The sequence below is a fragment of the Solenopsis invicta genome, chromosome 2 (assembly GCF_016802725.1).
Source record: "Solenopsis invicta isolate M01_SB chromosome 2, UNIL_Sinv_3.0, whole genome shotgun sequence".
NCBI lineage: Eukaryota > Metazoa > Arthropoda > Insecta > Hymenoptera > Formicidae > Solenopsis > Solenopsis invicta.
Genome location: NC_052665.1, coordinates 5,127,245 through 5,151,366, shown reverse-complemented (window position 1 = coordinate 5,151,366; position 24,122 = coordinate 5,127,245). Strand labels below are relative to the sequence as shown.

The 24,122-nt window shown below is 34.7% G+C and overlaps 1 protein-coding gene across 1 annotated transcript; it reads right to left on the bottom strand.

Annotated features, from left to right (window-relative positions):
* Positions 1-1,268: 1,268 nt before the first annotated feature.
* LOC105199049 (la-related protein 1B) lies at positions 1,269-22,294 on the bottom strand. Its single transcript, XM_039446054.1, has 17 exons — positions 21,256-22,294; positions 11,944-12,017; positions 11,310-11,363; positions 10,718-10,886; positions 10,449-10,550; positions 10,161-10,333; positions 9,846-9,961; positions 9,565-9,766; positions 8,695-9,237; positions 8,454-8,611; positions 7,507-7,717; positions 7,258-7,428; positions 6,639-6,889; positions 5,870-6,021; positions 5,413-5,667; positions 4,969-5,102; positions 1,269-4,861 (listed from the first exon to the last, which is right to left on the bottom strand). The coding sequence occupies exons 1-17, from the start codon at positions 22,292-22,294 to the stop codon at positions 4,472-4,474; spliced, it is 4,194 nt and encodes a 1,397-aa protein (XP_039301988.1). The 3' UTR covers positions 1,269-4,471.
* Between the last annotated feature and the right edge of the window lie 1,828 nt (positions 22,295-24,122).

The following is a 24,122-nucleotide window of genomic DNA, read 5'->3' as shown; positions in this document are numbered from 1 at the left end:
CGAAATGGACAGCGAGATAAACAATGACAAATAATGTACGATTACTAATGATGTATTCGTGGCTAACATATTGTGTAACATAAGTAACGTTATCTCTTGAGATCGGATCGCGATTGACGACTGATGTCCGAGGGCAAAAAACGCGCGGATTCATCTGTATAATGAATTTTGTGCTCATCTCTCTTCACCGCTGAGGATGCGCGCCTCTCAAGTAAAAGTCATACATTCCTGTGTTCGTTTAAGGAGGGATCTCACTAACAAATTTTTCCTCTTTCTCTTTGGCGCTCTAATTTGCTTTTCTTTTTCGTCAACGTGTTATTAATTAAAAAATAGCAAAAACTACGCCCTTTCCTACGTATCAAAGTATATAAAAATGGCACTATTACAAAATGGTAATACTATAAATTCTATCTGTATGCTATGTATCTGAGAAAGGATCTTAATGATCATCTCGTTGGGCAAAACGAGGAGAGTTTAGTCAAATTATTGAAAGATGTAATAATGCGAAGAAGAAAAAGAGAAAAACAACATACAGAATTAAAGTGACAGATGTAAATCCAAGTTAAAGACCTTTTGAAACGGCTAGATAGAAAAGCTCGGCGAATCGATGATTCAAAAATAATACGGTCCCTCCTAAAAACGCATCACATCTCGCATATATCGATACATAAACATAATCATTTCTTGCGATCTAATATAGTGTATAATCTTTATATGAAATATTTTTTTATACATTTTCTTAGAGTTAAAATCAGCAAAAAACCAAATAAACCCCGCCCGCATTTTAGCATATAAGCCTTAAAATTAAGATTTATTAGCAGTATATAAGTAACAATGTAAGAATTTATATTTTATATATATATATATATATATATATATATACATACATACATACATATATATATATATATATATATATATACACATACATACATACATATATATATATATATATATATATATATATATATACACACACACATACATACATATACATACATACATTTTATATATATATATATATATATTATATGTATGTATATAATATATATACATATGTGTAATATATATATATATATATATATGTGTGTGTGTGTGTGTGTGTGTGTGTGTGTATATGTATATATATGTGAACGTATCCTATTTAAATTATATACATATATTACACATATGTATACATGTATATATATCTTTTTTACATTTCGGGGTCGATCTCGTGGCGTGTCTCATTAACTTTGGATAAAAACTATGTACATTATGTTACATTCTGTCTCTCATCTGCAAAGGGGGGGAGGGGGGAAACAACATTGCATGATAGCACAACATGCATTAGATATGAAACGGTGCATTACAGTGAGAAAAATCGGCGCTGAATACATTATCAGGATCTCATTTTTTTCATATCAGCGTTTTTACCTCGGAAAACAATTCCATATTCTCCTCCCGTATTTAACGATTGCCAGAACACGCCACGAGAAACAAGCCTGTAATAACATTTAAGCCGATCGTACATCTAGCTCATAAACTTATCGAACTAAGATCTTATCTCATACGTTATATAAAGGCTTATAGCTTAACACTATAGTCACTGGCTTAAAAATCTACAGATACATCTAAATCGCTAAAAATCGAACTATGAAAGTATTTACAATAATCAATGAGCATGTAGTTCTGATTACTCTTATTATTTTCTCTCGCCTGGCACTCTGTATATATCTATCACTATATCGCGACTGATAAATTGATAGGAAATTATTTGTGCTAACAATTGCCTCTCGTCTGTTCGACGATCATACATTTTCTTTTCCTTTCTCACTCGGAGAAACGCGTTTCGTTCCCTATCGTCTTCACGTCACTATTTTATATTTTCAATTCTTCGTGATAACTTGAAACATATTAACGTGAGTTTTGTTATACATACGAAAGAGATCAATGAGAACGAGAAGAAATCCAACTGTTGATTATGCTTGTAATCGATTTTTATTTATAAAAGCGATGCTCCCCTTACCCTTACCAAAGATGAAACGTCGAACAAACGCAGAGACTTCCGATTGTCGCCTCGTTTATCATCGTCAACTTTCACTATAACTGTGCGGAAGCAATGTGTTCCTTTCTTCTTTTTTTTTTGTTGAGAGTAAACGTTACTCTCTTAAGAACGAGACGCACTTTATTCTCTGCCGTTTAATTCCAATTCTCTTGTAATTATTTATATTATCAAATAAAAAATAATTAACAAGTGATATTGTAGCGTTTAATTTTTGCAACTATCAACATGTAAATGTCGTCCATAAAATGTATTGGTATGCTAATTGCAATCTCAATCGATGACAATACGAAGTCCGAATCCATCTCCGTAAATTTTAATTTTTGGATTATATCCTGTCTTTAATAGCGAAAGAAGATTTCATTGGAGTAACAATGGGAAGACAAAGATGGGAAAAAATCCAAAAGATTGTAGCGAGAGTTCATCATCCGTATTGAATGCACACAATCTTGTGATTTACTAATTTGTCAATGTTTCAATTGACGTTACATAAAATATATTCCCCGTTTTCTCTTCAATCTTGAAAATGCTAATGTCGATATTGTGTAACTTAAACGTTTTGAAAGACATCTGCATTCTGCGTTCAACCGAATAAAATATCGCGATCGTAAGTGTCGCCGTGTGTAACATTAGCCAAATTACTTAAAATGTACACTTTCATGTAATATATCGGTCAACGAAATAAAGCTATTTGCAAAAATTATAACCGTTCTTGCGTTCAAAGGCGTTGTTTCTTTTTCTTTTTAGTTTTCTTCCTAATCAACGCTACGATCGTTCGCTTTCGCTCAAGCGTTATTGCTTATTATAAAACTGATAACTGTATCATCTTGATTTTTTCTTTTGTATAAATCATGAGTGATAATAATACGTCGGTTCGATATGTGACTAGTATGCTCAGGACGACATTTATAAGATACAAACGTAAGCAGTTTCCTGTACGAAAGCATATCTCATCATCCCTCGAATATACATTTTACAAATAGCCTAGAGTGATCGACTTGCTTAAGGAATAAAAAACAACCATCGACAATTTATAAATTCGTTTGATTGCTAAAAACGGCCACAGTGCGTTCGATCGATTCTTTATTTACAAGTTACTCTACGAGTTCTCATCATCCGTCTTATGATGCGAAATAAATACGATATAAATCAATCTTCGTAACGCTTTCATTTCATCATATTTATATATGTAATTATTGCATAGACAGCGTATGTATAAACATATGTATATGCAAAATCGATTAATGCAAATAGTATATTCATAGAGGTAATATAAGAAATCATAAAGTGATATCTAAAAAAAACTTGATTCCAAAGAATGAATTGAAGAGTCTAAAAAACTTAACTAATGCAACAACGTTGATTTTTTAAAATACAAGCTATTAATATTCACGCGGATATTTTTGTAACCTACATATTTTTTTAGCAAAAATAAATATGGGGAAGTTAATATAAAGATATTATATTATTACATGGAAGTCCGCCACGCAATTATATTGAGAACTAAAATAGAAGTTCAGGATGTAACATTAATTGCTATTATTTTGAGAATAAGTAAACGTCATTAGTATATTTCAATGATATAAAGAACAAGTGTGTTTCTTATAAAACATATCTGTTAAAAAAAAGAAAAACAAAAAGAGCACCTTTTCTAATAAAAAAATATTTGCAGAAAGATTAGAATTTATATAATTTTAATAATTAGTAAAGACGGCACAAATCCAATGGCCGTTACACAGATATATATATATATATATCTACACAACTAAATATTTATGAATTATATGATTAGTCTCTGAATTTACATAATAAAGTAGTCAAATGTATAATATTTAGGCGCTTATCTATTACATACATATTTATAATTTTTATACTGTCTTTTGGATAAAGATATTTTATCTTTTTGTACATCAAACATTCGCTTGAGCAAACAGTATCTTACAGTCACATCTCCGAACAGTACGATACTGCTCGCCTGCTCGTCACTGCAAGATATATGAAATAAAAGCGTGATTGAACGAACTAGAATATTCACATCATTAGACTGTTTCATCATGTATATACACGCGTTCTCATGCTTCTGCCTTCAGCTTTATCGTACGAAATTAAGCATTGTTATATGGGAAGCCAGTGAAAATATCCTTCGCGTCGAGGGGTTTAAATATCGATCAATACATTCTTAAGCACTAAATCACGACTCTAAGTCTATTAACAATTTACCTTTTTCATATAGCAACAATCTTCAAAATCACATAAATAGGACAAGATGTACGTTCCATTCTTCGTTTCCCGATTATGACGCTTTGTTTCTCAATAATATATACTATCGAAAATACTATCGCCATTTCATATTTAAGGCGATTCGACAGTTTCATCCACTTTTACAGAATTATTCGAAATCCGCGTTCCTCGTATTGCCGCGCGATTTCATTTTTGGGAGGCAGACGAGCCTTCTGCCTTAATCGTGACGGATTTGCTTGCTTCAGACTTGAAGTTGGCTTGAGTTCGTTCTCTGGCAGTGACTTGCGATTTGCTCGTGTCAGAAGATTTTGGGAAGAAAATACAATTCTGCCTATTTCGAGACTGTTGCTTGTTGAGATCTCGCTGGCTGCTAGACGACGTGGAGTCATTCCGACGTCGCAAATGATACAGTTTAGAGCCGAAAGAACTGGCTCTACTTCGAAACTGTGATAAATGCGACTCTTGCGCGTTTGGCAGTGTATTATCATCTTCGCTAGTCTGTGAATCTTCTCTAGCGCTTTCAGAAACAGTTCTATTACGTATTCTTCCAGTTTGGAGCATCGCTTTTATTTCAGACTGTAAAAAAATAATAGAATTATGTAGAAATAAATTATAAATTCTACTAAAAAATAATAAATTGTGACCAGAGTGATAAATATGAATCCGTTTGCAATATTACTTACTTCTACTACTCTGAAGTCTTCAATGCTCTTAAATTTTGATAGGTATTCTTGCAATTTAGAATCTACATGAAGTTGATTAGAATTCTTATAATATTTCAAAAATGCCCAGAATTTTTCCAATCCATACAGCTGTCCTATTAAATCAAACAATTTAATTCATTAATATTAATATGACTGCAACAATTTACATTAATGAAAAGTATGTGTCTTATTTTTTGTTTGTTGTGCTATTACCAATCAAAATCCAGTCTTAGGATAAGAATATCCTTTTGGAATAATACTTAGTAAAACACTTGATTTACTTTTGCACAAATTAACCGTTTAACTATCAATAATAACATAGCTAAACAACCTATTCTGTGCCAACTTGTCTACTTCGTGTTTTAAATATATATATATATATATATATATATATATATATATATATAATAAAATTAAATTTACCACTTTCGTAATCTTGTATCGTTTCTGCTTCAAAATCTGTGTATAGCAAATGTCTAAACTTCTTTTCCAAACCGTAACTATAAAATCTGAAAAGGCACTCTAGTCCATATCGGTATCCAGCGCAAGCATCCTCTTTAGCTACAGTCCTGAATTCTTCGTACATAGTACGATTAAAGTTTTCTCGCAAGAAAAACGACCAGAAACGGAAAAGAGTATTCATCTCTTGCGATTGTCCGATACCTAATCGTGAACGTTCTAAAAAGACAAATACAATATATAAGCACAAATCTTAATTTAACATAATCATAAAATTTGTTTAAATCCTAGTCAGATAAAAGTATTTCCGCACATTTTTCTCAGTCGGGAAAAGAAGACAAGAAAAATTCATCATCTTGTAATTGTTCAAATTGATAATTTAAGAGATTTATTAGAATTGATATTGCTATGTTATTGATACCTTTCAAACAGCGAGAATGATATTTGTGATATGCTTGTTGAGTAAATCCATTAGCCTTCAATAAAGCGTGACTCGGATGTTCACAAACACTGGGAATGCTTCCGTAACTGCTAGCAAGGTAACCTTCATTAGGACTTGTGCCTGTACTACTTCTGAAATAGTAAAATAAAAAACAAACTTGAGTGTATATGCAAAGTGATTCAATTTTTATTTTTCCGTTAAGTATCATTCAGATTAAAATCATTCTACATGGTTCTCTTCAGTCGGGAAAAGAAGACATATAAATAGGTGATTCATCATGTTGTACTTTTCATTTATACAAAACTAGAAATTAGCAATATTTAACAAATTTTATAAAAAATAATAAAAAAAATATAATTATGAAATTACAATACCACATGTTGGCAAATTGTAGAAGTGCTAACAATTCTATTTTCCCTCGTAATCTTTACACTTTATAGCATTTTCTACACGCTAAGTAAAATTTTTCTTTATTTAAAGAAAATAAAAAAATATATAAATTTAAAATAAAAAGAAAACAAGCTTAAGAGTCGTGTTCGATTCTAAGATCTGTACTGATGAAAACTATTTATTAAAAGTCGAAACGTTTGCTTTTATTTTGGCGCACATCCAGTATGGTTCTTAAGCTCGTTTTTCGTTTCAATTGTTATTCACAGGAGTCTTAATCATTTCGTATTTGTTGTAATTTAAAAAAATATATATCTTTTTTGTTTGAGTTGCAAATTACTAGTGAACTAATATTACATACCCCGTGGAATATGTTCGGGGATGATGCTCTCGAACGTCCATAATCCAGCCAATATGATGTTCCACTGGAGGATTATTGCTGTGACGAGTCTTTCTTTTTCGCGGCGTTCTCGGATCTACAGATGGTTTATCTTTCACAACAGCAAAGAAACGAGGAGCAGTATTTCTTCGCCCTTCTCTTGGATATAGTTTATCACTCCAACGATTCTTTTCTGATCTGTGATCCTTTTTCTCTGGACTCGTGCTTGGAAACTGTTAAATAAATACATAATATATGTAGAGGAAAATCGCCGACACACCAATTTGTTTTTGGAATTTTGGATTAATCAGGTTTTTTTTTTTAAGAAAATCATACAAATTATAATTCTTTTTTTAAAAAATTCGTTTGTAGCAGATTTTATATATATAAAAAAAAAGCTATTGTAAGCTTTTACTTCTTTAATTATCTAAGCAAATCATATTTTTATAAGTATTAATAAAATGCAGTGTTTAGTTTCCGAGAAATAAGGAAGTGTTACTCTAGAAGACCTATGTTAGTATGTAAGAATGAAGCATGTGTACGTCGACTTAATATTTTTCTAAAAATGATTTTTTTTTTAATTTCGCAAAGTATAAAATACCTGTGATGATGAAGACGATTGTGGAATTTCTAAATCTTCTATGGCGGAAGGAGGTGGCGGCGGAACTTCTGGATTCGCTTTCCTTGGAGCTTTTGGTGCCATCTTTTCGAAATCTTCTTGACTAATCATATTAATCGTTTTGTAGCTCCCAATAGATGAAGAAGAGCCATGCTATATTTTAATATTAACATATTAATACTCTAAATTTATTTGTTTTTAGAATTTAGGAGAATAAGATTATAATTTTACTTTTCGTCGTAATTCTTCTTCGTAATAATATAATCCGTCGTTGATGAGCTGCACTAAATCTTGAGTCATTTTTGTTCTTGTAATCCAATCTCCTGTTCGATCATAGCCTTCGTGTTTCGGGATTCTAGTTGATGTGGGACAAGTTTGTGTAAATATTAATATTTTATTAATATCTCTATCAGATAGTTCATTATCGTCTTCATCTTCGGACCTGTAATGATATATGTAATTGACCTTCTGAAAACCTCCTGTAAATTTTTGGTCAATTTTTAGAATTTTAAAATTTTATTGATTATATCATTGCATTGAAAAAGATAACACCATTTCGAAACAATTTCAGATATATCTGATTTCTTATATTACTATGTATTTTTAGAACCATTTAACAGCATTTGCAGTAAAAAATTTTATATATTTAAAAAAAAAAATTATAAAAATATACTGAAATTTAGAAGGTAAAGTTAAAAAAAAAGTTACAGCTATTTACTTTGTTATAATATGTATTAGTGTACATGAATATAAAATAAGCGACAAAATTCATTTAAATCGTCAATAACCGTTAGCCGATTTCCAGTCCTTTAGAGATTAACATCTATCAAAATTAAATATTAGAATCATAATAAAAATCTACAAGTTGAAAGATAAAATTAACTTTTCGTTTAAGTAATCATCCTTTTTTAAATATATTGTGATAAAAAACGCAATTCAAATGTAAGACCGTATTCATTATCAATTGTTATTACAATTCCCAGTCTTACTAAAATTGTTTGTATTCAAATGTAAGAATTATGTTTTTATAAACTTTTAAATTGTAGAAATTACAAATTACAAATTGTAAGTTTATTACAATGAGCAAAAATTCTTTTTATGAAAATCTAATAATTAAAGCATACAACTTGGATTATAACATCTTAATATTAGCAACACTAATTTCAAGATTAACAGACCATTCCGAAAAGGCATTATGTCGGCCAGTTGGAGGTGGCGAATCGAATTCCTCGTCAAATTGAAAATCCAGTTCTTCTCGTACTGCATTTCTAACAATTTCAGATTTCTCTTTATCCTCCGATCTGTCTTTGTGTGGTTGTTTGACTCTTCTTCTCACCTATAAATAATTCATTTTCATTAGTTCCACAGTATTTACAAATTTCTGTAGCTTGATACGGAGAAGAAAGGACGATTACCTACCTCTTTCCAAGCATTATCGCTCAATGAATCCGATTCTCCATTCATTCGTTCCGATAAACTGTCTGAAGTAATAACATCTGTTGTGGCAGGCAATTTATTGTCTTCTTTTATCTCCATAGGAGGACTATTATCAGGAGAAAGAAGATACTTTTCTGCAATCGCCAATGTTTCCTTTATCTTTTCAAAGTGAAATTTGTTCTTCGTTTGACTGTTCTTATTTGTAGTGGTAAATCCATTAGTCCTTTCCGTTGTCGGCACAAACTCTGGCACATCGGGATTTAGAATCTCGTTTGTCGTAGAATTTATCTCTGATTCACTATGTCTTCTTACTGTCGAAATGGAATGGTAAGATTCAAACACACGAGGAACTGGGGGAGCAGGCATTGTCGGTAAAGGCTTTGCGATGGGACAAAATGTAGTTTCAGAGGTAGGAATTACTTCGTTTTGAGGTGGGACAGACTGCCGTTGCATAAGATTTGGAAAGGCAATATTACTGGCTATGTCCGAGATAGGCCATTTTAACGGCTCGAAATTTGTCCTAATCTGAAAAATAAAAATTTATATTATTAGTTTAATTAGGAAAATTTATTGTCATAGTATGTGTGTGTAAAGAAAATATACATATAAAATTTAAATAATTTATAGGTATATGTAAAGAGGTCTACTATCAAACCCCATTCATTGAACTTGAAACAAGCTCTAATGGTGTCAGCGAATCCTCTTCTATTTGCTGTAGCACAAATTTTGTATCTAACATGTAGATAACATGCTAAATATTTTTAAAAAATGTGCTATACAATTATATAATCAATTGTATAATCAATTTTGATCAAACAACGTTATTTTATTAATATAAAATGTTTATAATACCTGTTTATATCCATCTTCTGATTCTGCCAGTTCCAGTCTATCAGATTCTAAAACGGCTTCTATCACTAAATCTAGATCCATCGTTAAATTTTGTACACGTTGAAAAGATGCAATCAAAGTAAGAGGCAAAAATCCTTGAGCATTCATTTTACGACGTAGGAAGAAGTCTTTCACAAGATTTTCTTCAGAAAAGTAATACTCTCTGTAAAAAGAGTAAGATATCCTAATTATGTTGTATACATAAATTATATCGTTATAAAAAATATAAAGATTAAACTTACATTTGTTTTCGTATATACTCTTTTAATGTGGTAGTATCTAAGTAAGTTGTATTATTAAAATAGTATGTTCCCATATAAGGTGTAATCACATATGCAGAATCCGTATGTTCAGGGGTCTGCAAAAAAAAGAAAACATTACATCATTATGTCTGTTACAAAGAAGCAGAAGGTACAAATGTATAAATCCAAAAGATATTCAGTTCTACTATCGTTTTTTATCCATCAGTATGATCAGAAAGATTCCCACTTGGTAACATCATTATCAGGGGTATCGTAATAATAATTTAAGTTGCGTTTGTATCAATAGGAAATTACCTGTACACAGTTCGTCGTATAATTTGTGTATTCATGATCGTATCGATGCCTAAAGCCACCACGGCCGCGTCCGCCCCGTCCTCTACCTCTGTAATTTCTTCCGCCGCGTCCTCGCGAATTGTGTCCCGTCGATCTATCGTAATCCCTTTCACGCCAGTGCTCACCATCATTCGCTATTTATCATGATATCGTAATTAACATGCGTTTGTTTCTGTTATCGCGATATGCGCATACATTGCAATTTCAACACGTAAACACATTTATTATTATACATACAAATAATATTACCTTCACCATTTCTTTCCCTGTGATTTTGAAATCTCGGCGATCGCATGGTCCCACGGTTCTGTGCCAAGTCAATCTCAAGGGGAACCCATTTTTGTTTATTCGCTGTACAAACAATAATCAGAGTTGGAATAAAAATTGAAAGTAATATTTCTCATTTACATTTCAAACGGAAGCAATTCATTTGCAAACGAAGTTATTACAAGATGTTTATCATTATCTACGTGCAGTTATCTTAATTAATTCCAAGTGCACACAGACCGACTTCTCACCTTTCTTTTTCTTTTCACTGTTATCCATGTGTTCATCACTATCATCTTGATAGTTGACTTGCTCTTTATTCTCTTTGCCTTTGCTTTCAGTGATGTTGCACGCCTTAGAAGTACTTGGTTCACCATTGAGCACACCATTTTGTTTTGGAGGAGATACATTTGTTTTTTTCTATATTAAAAGACAAAATATTTACATAAACACTAAAAAATAAAAAGAAACATAAAAAAGAGAATCTGAAGCATAAGATAGCTGGAGAAGTGTACATGTACAAAATATTGAAAGCTCAGACTAATAGAACTCTTTTATCTGAGAAGTAAATATTCGATATTTCTCTAGCAAAATTTCTACACTCGCAGATGTACAAAGAAATCATTTGCAAGCTCTAGATTTTGCAAAGCTACGCATTAATATCATTAGAAATATTATTTAAGTCAAAAACTTACACACAAAAGTATCGTTCCAATAATCATTACTAACATAACAACTTCTCAAACGCATATGAATTAAAATCGGACTTGATCAGACGGATAGTAACTTAATCGTACGTTACTAAAGGTAGTAATTTAACAAAAATTTAATAATGATACCTACCTCTGTTTGCGTTCCTAAAGTAGGCCAGTCTCCAATGTTCGTAAAATCGCTTGCCTATATTGCAATATATAAAATATATATGTTTGTAAGAATATATATGTATGTAAAGAAAATGTTTTAAAAAGTTTGTAGCAAGTATTAAAAAAAAAAATAAGTCTCTTAAGCATTTTTATCTTTTTGTTTATTATAACTTGAAAAATAAAAACTATCAAATATTTTGTAATCATTAACATTTGTTTTTTTTTCGCAATTTATTCTTATAATTAAAATGCCACGTGTATTTTGTTAAATAAAAATATATATGGTATACTTTATCATCAATATTTCATTAAAATCTTTTTATTTTAAAAATAAAGATTCAATTCTTTATGACATCTATTAAACTATCGATATATCTAGTTTTATCATTCTAATGCATTTTTTCAAAAACAATGTTTATCTTTAATTATTCATCATATATTATAAATCATAATCTCTCTCTACCTCTTCATCTATCTGTTCAAGTATTGTAGAAATAAAAACTTATCTCTTTTACGGTATAATCGTGCATGCTATAAAATCGCTTATCTTTACGTAGCGTACTTGCGCACTAAATGAATAAAAGAGAAGATAAAAACAAAAACAAATTACATACGTTTTGATTGATTTTCCTCCTATCTCTGGGGGCTCTGACTATTGTAGGCTGGGCACCACTCTCGACGCCATTTTCTGCAAACAAAAAAAGCGTGTTTATGTCAATGTAATAAAAATAGAAGTTACAAAAAATTAATACGTTTCTACAGATATGAATATTACAATTTGATAATTCAGGGTAGCGTGTCAAACATTTTTTTTTTCTTTTTTCGAAAGCTGCTCCAAATAATTAATATATCTTTATCGGCTTCTTCGTAATCTGTGTTCCAAACCGTGTGACCTCGATTATCTTTACCGACACACACGCGTGTTTCACGAATATATTTTTATCTGAAACATCCGACGTTAGGTCGGAGGTGGGTGCCGGAGTAAAATGCGAGATGCCGAACAAAAAATTTTGATACAAAAGAGAATTCTTCTTTATTCACATTAGCTCATTGTTTATTAAACGCATTAATTATTTCGTCTTTCTTGACAAAATGTCTTGTAGCTCTTACGATTGCTAATACATATTAATTAGGGGACACGTCTCGAGAACCATATGGCACTGGTAATCAGAACGGTAAATTAGAGCCTAAATTAAATTGGAATTAAGAAGTCAAGGCAGTTGTAATATCGTAAAATGTATTACCGGGAATAACAAAGACAGCTTATATGTTAATGTTACACAACGTGTTTAGCATATTCAAACAGTAACCGTCAAAAATTATAATTAGTTTTTTTCTTTTTCTCTTGTTAACTTTTTTATATTTTCTGCCTTATTCACATGATTATTGTGTTTGTCAAAAAATAATATGGAAAAGAATTTTTTTTGAACTTTTTATTACATTTATACATTCTATTATATAATTATGTAGCGTTGACATAACTTTAAATTCTCTTTGTCAGCTTTGCGCGTCATGCTTAGAAGAGTTAAAGCGAGTTATGTGTACAAAGGTCCAAAGATCTAAACATAGGTGTCCACAGCTCCTGCAATCTTCACTCGAATTATCGATTCTATTTTTGCTCTCGTAATTAATTTACGTTGAATTTTTACTTGCAGTTGTTATTTTTACGTTTAATATTTACACTTAATCTTGTATCCGTGCCAAGCAACGCCAAAGTCGGATAATTATGGCAAATTGCCCCGTACGACGACGTGGGCGTTCAAAATAATAAACAACGACTCACAAATGCGATTCAAGCATTCTCTCCCAATAGGACGAGCGTAAGATGAAACCTTTTTCCGACGGAACAAACCATTTAAGAGCTTCCTAATTAATTATATTCAATGACAAACTTCGGAAATGACGTCGCTGTTTTGCGATTTTTTTAATAAGGTCTTTTTTTAATGCTTTTTTATTTTATTACATCCAAAAAGTCTTTAATAACAGTATTAAAAAAAAAAAAATTTGATGCGTAAAGCTAAACAAAGTCATAAACGTTTATAAACAATCTCCGTATATCATAGGCTTGATTGCGTGACTGCGTGATTCACGATCGATTACAATAATGGCTCCGTTCGAAATTACGTTTCTGACGTTAGAGACCAGGATGCGATAATGTGTCACGAGATGTAATAACTCCGTGTAATCCTATCGCGACTCAGAGTGATCCGAATGTTACCTCGGTGTTACCAAATGCCCCGGAAGTTGTAAAACAATACACGTTGTTTTGTATTTAAAATTCTTGTGCAGCGATAAAAAGTAGAATACACTCGTAAAATACAAATGCAAAATTTTTTACGATTTCGTCGAGTCGTAGATAAACAAGTTGACAACAGTCGTGACAGACTATTACATTGAGTGGTTTACGAGCAATAAGAATGTACAACAAGCTTATACGAAACAAAGTGCAAAAATATTTAAAAAAAATAGGCCGAAGGAAGAACAGAGTTTGTTTATTTCGCTGTGTGAATGTAACTGTATAGATTGTCGTTCAATCGAAAGAACGGATTGTGAAATAAGGCAAAACTATCTGTCTTTTGTCTCATTATTTCAAAGTTGGGTAATACCTAATTAAAAAGTTAATAACTTTTAACTTAATTTTAATTTTTAATTTTAACTAGTTATTTTTGAAACAAATAAACTTTAATTTATTAACTTTTTTCCCCAAGATAAAAATTTATCTATGTACATAAAAAAAAATGACGAAAAAACAAATACATTCCCACATAAAAAAAAAACAATATTTCTTTGTTATCTCATTAATTTACAAATACAATATTAAATTGGATGATCCATGTTATAATTATTTCGAGTAATCTAATTTTCAAAAAATACGAATTTCTAATTCAATATGCATAATTTCAAAATTAATTTTTAATTTAAGTTACTTTGATCCTAACGTAACTTTTAATTAAATTAATTTTTTTTCACGTAACCTTTAATGTAACTAATTAAGTTTATAAGTCATTAACTTGAAAACCTAATTTAGTAAAAAAAAAAAAATATATATAATATATTAACTTCCCCAACCTTGCATCATTCAAAATGTCGATATATTCGATCATCGTTTTTCGCTTCATATGATAGGACAACATTTTCATCGCTTTTTCAAATAAACTCTTTCTGAATTTCATGATTTAAAAAAGTTGGTTTTTCCTTTGATAAAATTATAATTATTTACAAGACGGAGAAATCATGGTCCACATTCCTGGAGATAAAAAAATATATAAAAAATTTTTGGTAGCATCGCTGTTACGCTTGCATCATAAACTGTAATGTGCATATGAGGAAGATAGCGAGGACGATGTCGACTCACTTTTAGGAACACCGTTTTCACTTTCGTCTATCTTCATCGCGTCGCGTGTACGCGACGTCTCGGTCTTGGTTCCGCTCGGCTGTCGCGTCCAAGTTGCGATCTAATTAAATTGCAATTTTAATTGCATCAGCAAGATATCGCGCGAACAAGAACTCCACTCATTTCGATGTACCATCAGATATTCCAAGTGGACGTCAGCACCCGATGTCCTTTCGGGCGAATCTCGCGTTTTCTCAATAAATAATTAAATGAGAGAAACGCGCTTAATTATCAGATTTCCTCATCCCTGGTAGTCGAGTACGGGACACGCGACGCTTCGCAGGTCCGGGTCTGAACTCGTTATAACGCGTATCTTGCAATCGATAAAATTGCGCGACTGGGCGCAACGTAGTATCGTAATCGACGCCGAAGTTGCGATTCGAACGTCAGCGAGTCACTGAGGGGACGGCTGGCCTCAAGAAGTGAATCGCGACGACGACGGCGAGGCAGAGCCGACCGCTCGCGAGAGTTGGCTGGGAACGCGAATATTCCGACGACTGACGCTTTCAGCGTCGACCGTACGGAGGAGCAAATTTCTGTTCTTTCCCGAGTACATGCAAAAAAAAAAAAAAAAAAAAATGTGTTGACTACAGAGAGCCGAGAGAAAATAATCTCGTTTTATTTCCTTCTTGCCATCCTATCACAGATCTATTTTTCTTTTTTTTTTTTAGCTATAGATGAAGATATTTACGATCCGTGGAATTTCTATTGACGGACCAGCGGAGGCCTCGACGGCCAAGTTAAATTGGGAGGCACTGTTCTCTAGCAACTCGAAACGCCTCGTGCGCGCGACGTCGAAAGATATTCGCTGGTCTAACTCGTATCGCGCGCGCGGAGCAGTGCCATTCCGAAACAGGTTTCCGTTCGCGCGACTCTCACTTTCAGCGACATATATTTTAATGTGGATCGATCCACATTGCGACAAGACCAAGGCCCAACGTTCTCGGTGCGCGAAGGCTGAACGCGTTCGAACGCTGAATCCTTCTTTTCATTAACGTTGCAGTTTACACGTTAGATTTACACGAGATGATTCGGAAATCGCGAACCCGCTGGCTGTAGGATCGATAATAAGGATTCAAGGATAAAGCCGACTTTATACATGATCTATAACTTCAAGACAGAATGATATTTATAATATTATATATCAAATTATGAATACAATTATGGATGAGAAAAAATTGTATTGTACAAACCATAATTTGATTTAAAATTATGTACAGAATATTCGATTGTATGTATCTCATAAGACAATGTAAAAATGTATCGGACGTACAGTCCCTGAAAAGTAAATAAAATTTGGAAATGTGTTTAATAATCAACACTTCCAATATATATATAAGAGTTGTGCGAATAAGATTGTATTTTTATTTAATATTTTTGTAGTTCATTTATTCTATGTTATTAAAAATTAAATAATTTTTTTCAACACTAAGAAAAATTTCAATTATTTGTGTAAGTACTTTAAGTACTTCAAGATGATTTATACAAATTTTATGATTGTCTATTTAGACATTTTATACATGAATAAATAAATAAATTTTATTTATTTTACAGAACTGATCGCCATTTAAAAAATATATAAATAGAAAATTATATATCTAAGGTAATGTGTCAATTTATTTAAAAGTAAATATCTTTACCTGAACAGAACAAACAAATGTTTGCATCAAAATATATGGTTTAAAAAAAATATATTTTTTTCATTAAAAATTTTTTTCTCTCAATATCCGCCTGTTCTTTTATTTAAACACGTCTTTTATCTTTCTTCCTTATCTTTTCCGGTTAAAGAGAAAAAGAGAAAAAAGGAGTACAAGAAGTTCAGGTAAAAAGAACAGGTCTGTTAATTCAAAAATTTTTCTTTGATTGCAGATCATTCGTCTTATTTTTCGCGGAACTCGATCGAGCGTATCGTTAGCAGAAATTACTTATACAGCGTACCTTCCTCTCTCTCTCTTCTCCCCACCCCCACGCATACCGAGAAAATAAGATATTTGATCGTTATGATCGAAAGTTTCTAGAAATGTAACGCAGATTCGGTCGCTCAGCCAGAAGTGAACGTTCGAACACGTGGACTATTAGGTAAGAGACGCATCATATATGGACGATCTCGTAATTGCATCCTGCAGACGCAGCTCGCGACGCCTACCAACGGCGCAAAACGAGTGTCAATGTCGTTGCCCTCGCGGCAACTCTCACGCGCTCTCGTCCCGTTTGATCTGAACAAAGTGGATCAATTGCAGATCCCGCGAAGATTCGAGCGTGTCTCACGCCACGTGCCGTGGAAGTGCGTGTCGAATCGAAAATGTCACGGTATTATATTTTCAGTAGCGATGCCGAGAGTGTGGCCTCGCTGAAACGAGATGCCTTCACGAGACGTTCAAATTACCGCGGACTCTTGCGAAAGTCTATAAAAGAAAAAGAGAAATATGAAATAAACGAAGATATAGCTCTCTTGTTTCGTGAAGAAAAGCACTTTGAATTAAACGTCGTAAAAAAAATTCTGCATTACAAAAAGCTATTTATCGTGAAGCATTTTTTTTAACAGCAACCAATATTTTGTTTCATGTAATAAAAAATGTAGTCTTTTTGCGAAATACATGTATCCATTGTAAATAAAATGATATTAACTAAATAGATTTGCTGGGTATATTTTAACCAAATTACTTGTTACAACAAAATTTTTCCAAGTGTGTAAATCCTTTGTACAAAAAAACATTCTTAAATATTTTTTTGCAGAAACATATTTTTTCTCGTTAAATCTTTTCTGTAAAAATGAAGATATTAAACAAATGTATCTTTTTTAACTCTTTGTTGCATAATGTCCTTTGCAAAGGACACTTTTCTCGCTGCAGTTTTTATGTATTTGATCTAGTTATGTTTCTAAGACTTGAGTGTATGAATGACGACAAAAATATGTAATAAATTATTTTAGCATTAATTGTAAGAAGCAAAAGATCAGTTAAAATTATCACTTTTTTCATAAAAAATTCACGCTCGGATAAAAATAATAATAACTAAACAGCTTCAAAATTTCTGTATTAAAGTTTTGGAGATTGTTGATATCAAATCTGTACTCATATTTGGCAAATTTTGAATGGAAGATTTAAAATGGCAACTAAAACAAATCAAGACATAGTTGAATTAATTTACATTTTAGATTTGTAATTAACAACCTCAAAAAACATATGCTAAAACTCTGTAAAATATGTTCCATAAGAAAATTCATGTAACAAAGGGTTAACAAAGTTATTCTGTGGGAAATGTACAAAAAATAGTAATATTAGCATCAGTTTAATTAGAAATATCTTAATTACTTGTTAATTCAATGGCAGTATTATTGAAACAAAAAGATTAAAAGATAATAACAAATATAGTTAGATGAATAAAATTTAGTTGAATCAACTACATATATTAATGGCTTGTAATTCAATTTAAATCAATCTAATCGAAAACTACGTTTTGATTCACGTTACAGCATTTTTTTCAGGCAGATCTCCATAAAAGACCTATTCGTTTTGAAATATTGTCGACGACAAGTCGATTGAATCTTTCGATATGCAAATGAGCTGCCGTCGGTCCTCTCACGCCACATGGACATCTCGATGCCACGTATGTATCGCCGAGAGACGTGTTGGCAGTGCGAAGATAACGTTGTCGATTTGGCGCTCGGAGCTTGCCACTTTTTTCATTATCACGATTATCGAACACTTGAGGTAGTAGCGTATACCGCCACTTGGAGATTTCTCTTAACCTGATAGTCGCCCTCAGGTTTCTTCTACATCTGGGTTTCTACGTTTCGTAAAATTATTAAATGATGTAGATTACGGCAACGATCGAGATTCGTGTGCGTTATGTCAGAAAGAAATTCTCCGATTACATTAACATTAAGTGCGGTAGAAGTTCTTCCGCGACTAGATTCACGAAACGCGCGTACGTGCCACTCGCCCGTAATATGTAGATTTTTTTTCTTCCTGGGAACCGAGATAGCCGAATCGATAAAAAGATATTCGATAATACACGGAAACGCCGGCGAGATCGCAAATTTTTTTACGTTAATTCTTTCCTCGATCGATTCTTGCTTACAGACTACCGTCTCTTTTCACGATTTTTCAACGCTCGCACGCTCGCGCGTTTCTATTTTCATGCTCTCGTTTCGTAATATATATATCTTATCCAAAACGGACCTCCCGGTTTGTCGCAGAAACGGAATATTCCGTGTTCTTGCAATGTGCTTACAAGTATTCCAAAGTGTTTTAAAAACGTAGCAACTACTGTCCTTAACCAGCAATGCAAAGCAATGCAAAGTTAACTTTAACATCGACGCGTTAAAAATGTCTTATTTTTAAACAATTAGAAAGTTAATTAATTCCGATGAATTAATCCGACGAATAACGAACAGGTAACATTGCCTACCTTATTAAAAGTAATGGAATTCGTATTATAATGATCTTTAAAGATTAATTATCAAGATACTTGCTGGCGAAAGGTAAAATGTCAGAGGAAGAATGGCGTCTTAAGAGATTTTTTATTCAAAAAGAATTTAGAGAGAGAAGAAAAAAGTCAATCTATGATGTAATGCATAATACAATCTATTTATAGATAATATTCCGTGAAATCGGATATTTCGATACGATCTCTCGAATTTCAGCAGAACTGTTTAAGCGTAAATTGGCAAGCGTGTTAATGAAATAAAACGAAATATATAAAATCTTTAAATTGCGCCAGTTAGAAAGTTGTACACATTCAAAAGAAAATGATTTGTTGATGTAAATAGATTCCTAGGAGTTACAACAAAAATTTATGGCTATTTTTTGTATCTGTTAAAATATTGTTTGTCATATATAGAATTATTAGCAGCAACATTTTAGCACTTTTTCTAGAAAAGTTTGATCTCATTGCTAATTATACAACCAAATTCTATACGTATGATTGACTTAAATGAATAGACGCCATAGAAAAAATTTTTTTAAAATTTCACAAACAGTTCAGATATAAATTCTGTCTTTGTTATTAAGATTCGTTAAGTACCGAACGTATACGATATTACAATATTTGCTAATCATTAATCTACCTTAGTTAATTTCTTGCAGCTAAAAAATTGTGTCTGTACTTAAGAAATTAAATTTTTTTTAGTACAACTACTTTAAAAAAATAAAATAAAAAATAAAAAAATAAATTTTAAAATACTTTAGAAAAATAAACAAGTAGTATGTATCTTTGTATTCCCATTTAAAAACTTTTTTATTCCAATCCAAGTAGTATATTTGGAATATAAAATTTAATCACAAAAACTTAAAGAAGTAACAAAGTACAAAATAAAAAAATTTAATTAAAATAAAAAAAATTTTACTTAACAAAAAAATTATTTACTTAATAAATAAATAATAGCTTATTTACTTGCAGCCAAGTTAAAAATTTCTTAATTGAAATATTTATGTAAATAAAATGAAATTTTAATCAAGTAGTTTTTCCTTGCAGTTCTAGAAAATATTTACTGCTAGACTATTTTTATATTTAAGATAATCAGATTTTTTAATCTAAAGCTGCGTTCCGAAATTCACTGTCAATACTAGAAAACTAGTATATGTAACGTGTCGAAACGCAGCATAAGAAAACAATTTAATTAAAAATTGTGAAAAATAAAAATATAAAAGCACAAAATTGTAATACTTGAGGCATGTCTATTTACTTAAAATATTTTTATTTAAACAAGACAAGCAAACAGAACTAGCAGCAAAATATATAGTTTAAAAGAAAATGTAATTTTTTCATTTAAACAAATTTTTCTTGGTGTATTTTGTTTTGACAGGACTGCGAAAGCACAAGGTGACGAACGCGTTAATGAAACGAGATCGCACACAAATATGCGAGTTAATAATTACATAATCGCTATCGTGCCTCCACACGCGCGGTAATGGCTGTATCGAAAGACTCGAAGAAAGGCGATAAAGCTATTTTGCAATCTGGGCTAAGCGCAAGGCCGCGTGTAAAGTTCGTGAAGCTTTATTTATCGACGGCGCAGTTTGTCCCATGCCGAAAACTGCCGAGGTCAGCACGTAATGCATTTCTAACGATGCAAAATACCCTAACGAGCGTTCGTCCATGCGACAGGTGTCGCGTAAAATTAGGTGTCGCCTAACAGTTTAATACCTTCGAAGATTCTCTTCATAAAGGAGAAGTTTCTTTTGGAGAAAATTCTTGTTTGGATGGATTTACAGAATTCCCTTTGTATTTACATGTCTTCGCTCTAACAAAAATAAATTTTCTTGTAAAATTAACAATAAGATAAAATTAATTGTCACAATTGATGTGTAATCAAATGAATATAATTATATAAATAAAAGATTGACATACTAATTTCATTTAATAAGACAGATAAATATTATTACATATATGTAACGTAGCAGATATAATTTTTAAAAAATCAATTGAAGTTTAGCTGGATAAATTTGTAAACGTAATTAAAAACAAATTACACACTACTACACACACAAAAGTATCTATCAAAAATTTCAAAAATTGACCAACTTACCAATTACACTCTGTTGCGGCTGCTGCTGTGGCTGCTGCTGCTGCTGCTGTTGCGGCTGCAGCACTCTCCTTTCCCTGTCACTCTGTTTGTCGGATACTGTGAGGACATTGGGTGGCTGTGGCTGCAGTGGCTGCAAGGGCAGGGTCTTCGCGGGCTGTGGCACCGACACTCTGTTTCTCGTCCAGGGATTCACCGCGGGTAAGGGCGCCTCGACGTACTTGACTGGCGGCGGCGGTAGCAAAGGCGCCGACTGCGCCTCCGACTCGACGCTCTGTTCATCCTTGTGATGATGAGCCTCTTTCGAGCCGTGGTCGGGGACGCCATTGCGGTCGACGCGCTCTCTGTGCAACTTGTCGTCGCTGCCGCGTCTACCGGCGCTGCCGCCCCCGACGCCATTGGCACCACGTGGTGGCGGCGGCGGCTGATGTTGGCGACTGTTGTTGTCGCGCAGCCGGTGACGCTCCCGATGATTCTCGCGATGCTGCTCGCGCAATTTCTCCTTGCGCCGGGCACCCTTATTGGCGACCGTTTGAAATTCGCCGTCGCCGCCAATGTTATTTAGCCGCGCGGAATCGAGCTGGCTGGGGTCGTCCTCGCGTGACGACAGACCAGGCGCCGCCGTCGACGTCGATGCCGCGTGGACGAGGACGACTGGCATGTTCGACGACAACGACGGGCTATCGTGGCGATCGCGCTTTTCCGAGACAGTCTGAGGACAGCGGGTGACCCTCTGGTAGGACTTACCTCCCTTCACTATTCTCTCCTTTGCACTCGTCGTTTGATGCTGCTGCTGCTGCTGCTGCTGTTGTTGTTGGTGATGATGGTGGTGCTGCTGCTGTGGTTGTTGTTGATGCTGTTGCTGCTGATGCGACCCTGTCACTTGATCGTCTATATTCTCCTTATTGTTGCTCTTGAACGAGCTCGCGCGACTTTGCGAAGCACCTTTCGGATTCAGTACACTGGCGTAGGACTGGCAGGGCCCCGCCTCCTGCCGCTCACCGCCGCAAGCGCCACCTTGGTTAGCTAGCTTGGCCGCCATCTTGCGGCGCACGCCGTCACAGAGGACAAAAACACGAGGTTCGCGAACCGTGGCACGAGGTCGTGGTGCGGTCCACGAATCCACCGTCGTCGCTGCCGTCGGCGACGCCGCTCACGCGGAAGCTCTCGAACGACGACGACGACTCGCGGCGAAGGGAGTGTAGGGGAGGGGGAACGACTCCCGACGATCACGGCCGCCGACGATGATGATAATGACGATTTCTTTCTCACTCACTCTTTTTTTTCTCTCTCTCTCTCTCTCTCTCCCTCTCTCTCGCGGTTCGGGGCGAACTATAACCTAGCGCGCGTCTCCGCACTTTGTATGTCCGATCCTCATCCTAAGCGGGGGAAACTCGTTCCGTCTTTCGCACGCGACTACCCTCCTCGACGAAGGGAGCGTGACAAAGCACGAGGCGGAAGAGGGGGAGCTGTTCTCGCAAGCCGGCACACGTCGCAGACGGAAAGCTCTCGCGAGACGCGCACGCACGCCACGCGGTCGGCCGCGGTACGGAACAAAGCAGATGTATCGGCTACGCACGCCGAAACGTGCACGCGGCGCGCGACACCGATGTCGTTCGATCGCGCGGCGATCGTGCAGCCGGTAATACGCGCGCGTGGACTCGCACACGCTCTCCTGGTCGCGCTGACTCGGCGCTTTCGGAGATACCGAGCGGTTCGGGTCCACCGGCGCGCGCGCGTGCACGCGCTATCGTACACCCCTTGCGCTCGAAGCAGCCTGAACGGCACCGCGGACAGTCGTCGGTGCGCAACCCCGAACCATACGCGAGCACTCGGCAGCGAGCAGGCAGGCGGCGAGCACTCGCGAGTCGTCGATTGTCGATTCCTCGTTGTCCGCCGCGGTTTCCTCACGTTCTATTCGGCGAGGGAGAGGACTTTATACTCGCTGCGCCCGCGAGTTTACTCGCTACTTCACTCGACACGCACGCCGAAACTCTTCTTCCCGCACCGTACTCGCGCGCGCGCTTACCAGTACCGGCGTGGCATCGCGTTACCGCGGATTACGTAAACGCGGCGCATTTTCGGCGTAGCTCTCTCTCCACGGGAAAACGACGTACGCGAGACACATGTGGCCCAACGCTGGCGAGGCCTCTGAGCACGAGAGCACAGGCAGACCGGCTTCCGGTTACGCTCGGCACGCCACACTACGACTTGCGCGCGCGCACTTCCGCGCCCGGCCACGTTCGTGTTCGGTTGCGCGCTTTCGAATTCGAACGTGCGGAAAAGCGGCCAATCGAGGCCCCGGTTTTTCCGATTAACTGGAAATTGATTTGCTGCTACGTTCACTCCGTTTCGACAACCTCGCGTTGGACAAGAGAACATCCGGACATCCTGCAAGTACGATCTGTTACAACTGGTTACAACGCAGAAGCGAGTCTTCCGATGGAAGGGGGATTTTTAAAATACCCTTCGAATGGACCCTCTCATCACGGATATTCAGTAGGATTGGTGTGTAACGCGTTACCTGTATTGCGTCATATGTTTATTGCATTACTGTTATTACTATTTTTTTTTGTGACGATCGTTCCTTTCTATCTGTAACGATAACTGTAATATCGTTAAATTTTTTAAGTAAGTCTAAATATCTATCTCTGATACTTAGATTGATGACGTCAAAAGCGAGAAATCATCACGGCTCAGAGTAATTAACTAGTTGAAAAGTTTAAAGTTCAACAATAAGGTTAGGTTAATAACTTTTACCTGAATTTAAATAATTTAATTTTTAACTTTAATTAGTTGTTTTTTAAATACATGAACTTCATTAACATTTTTTCACACAAGTTAAAAATTTATGTAAAAGAAATTTAAAA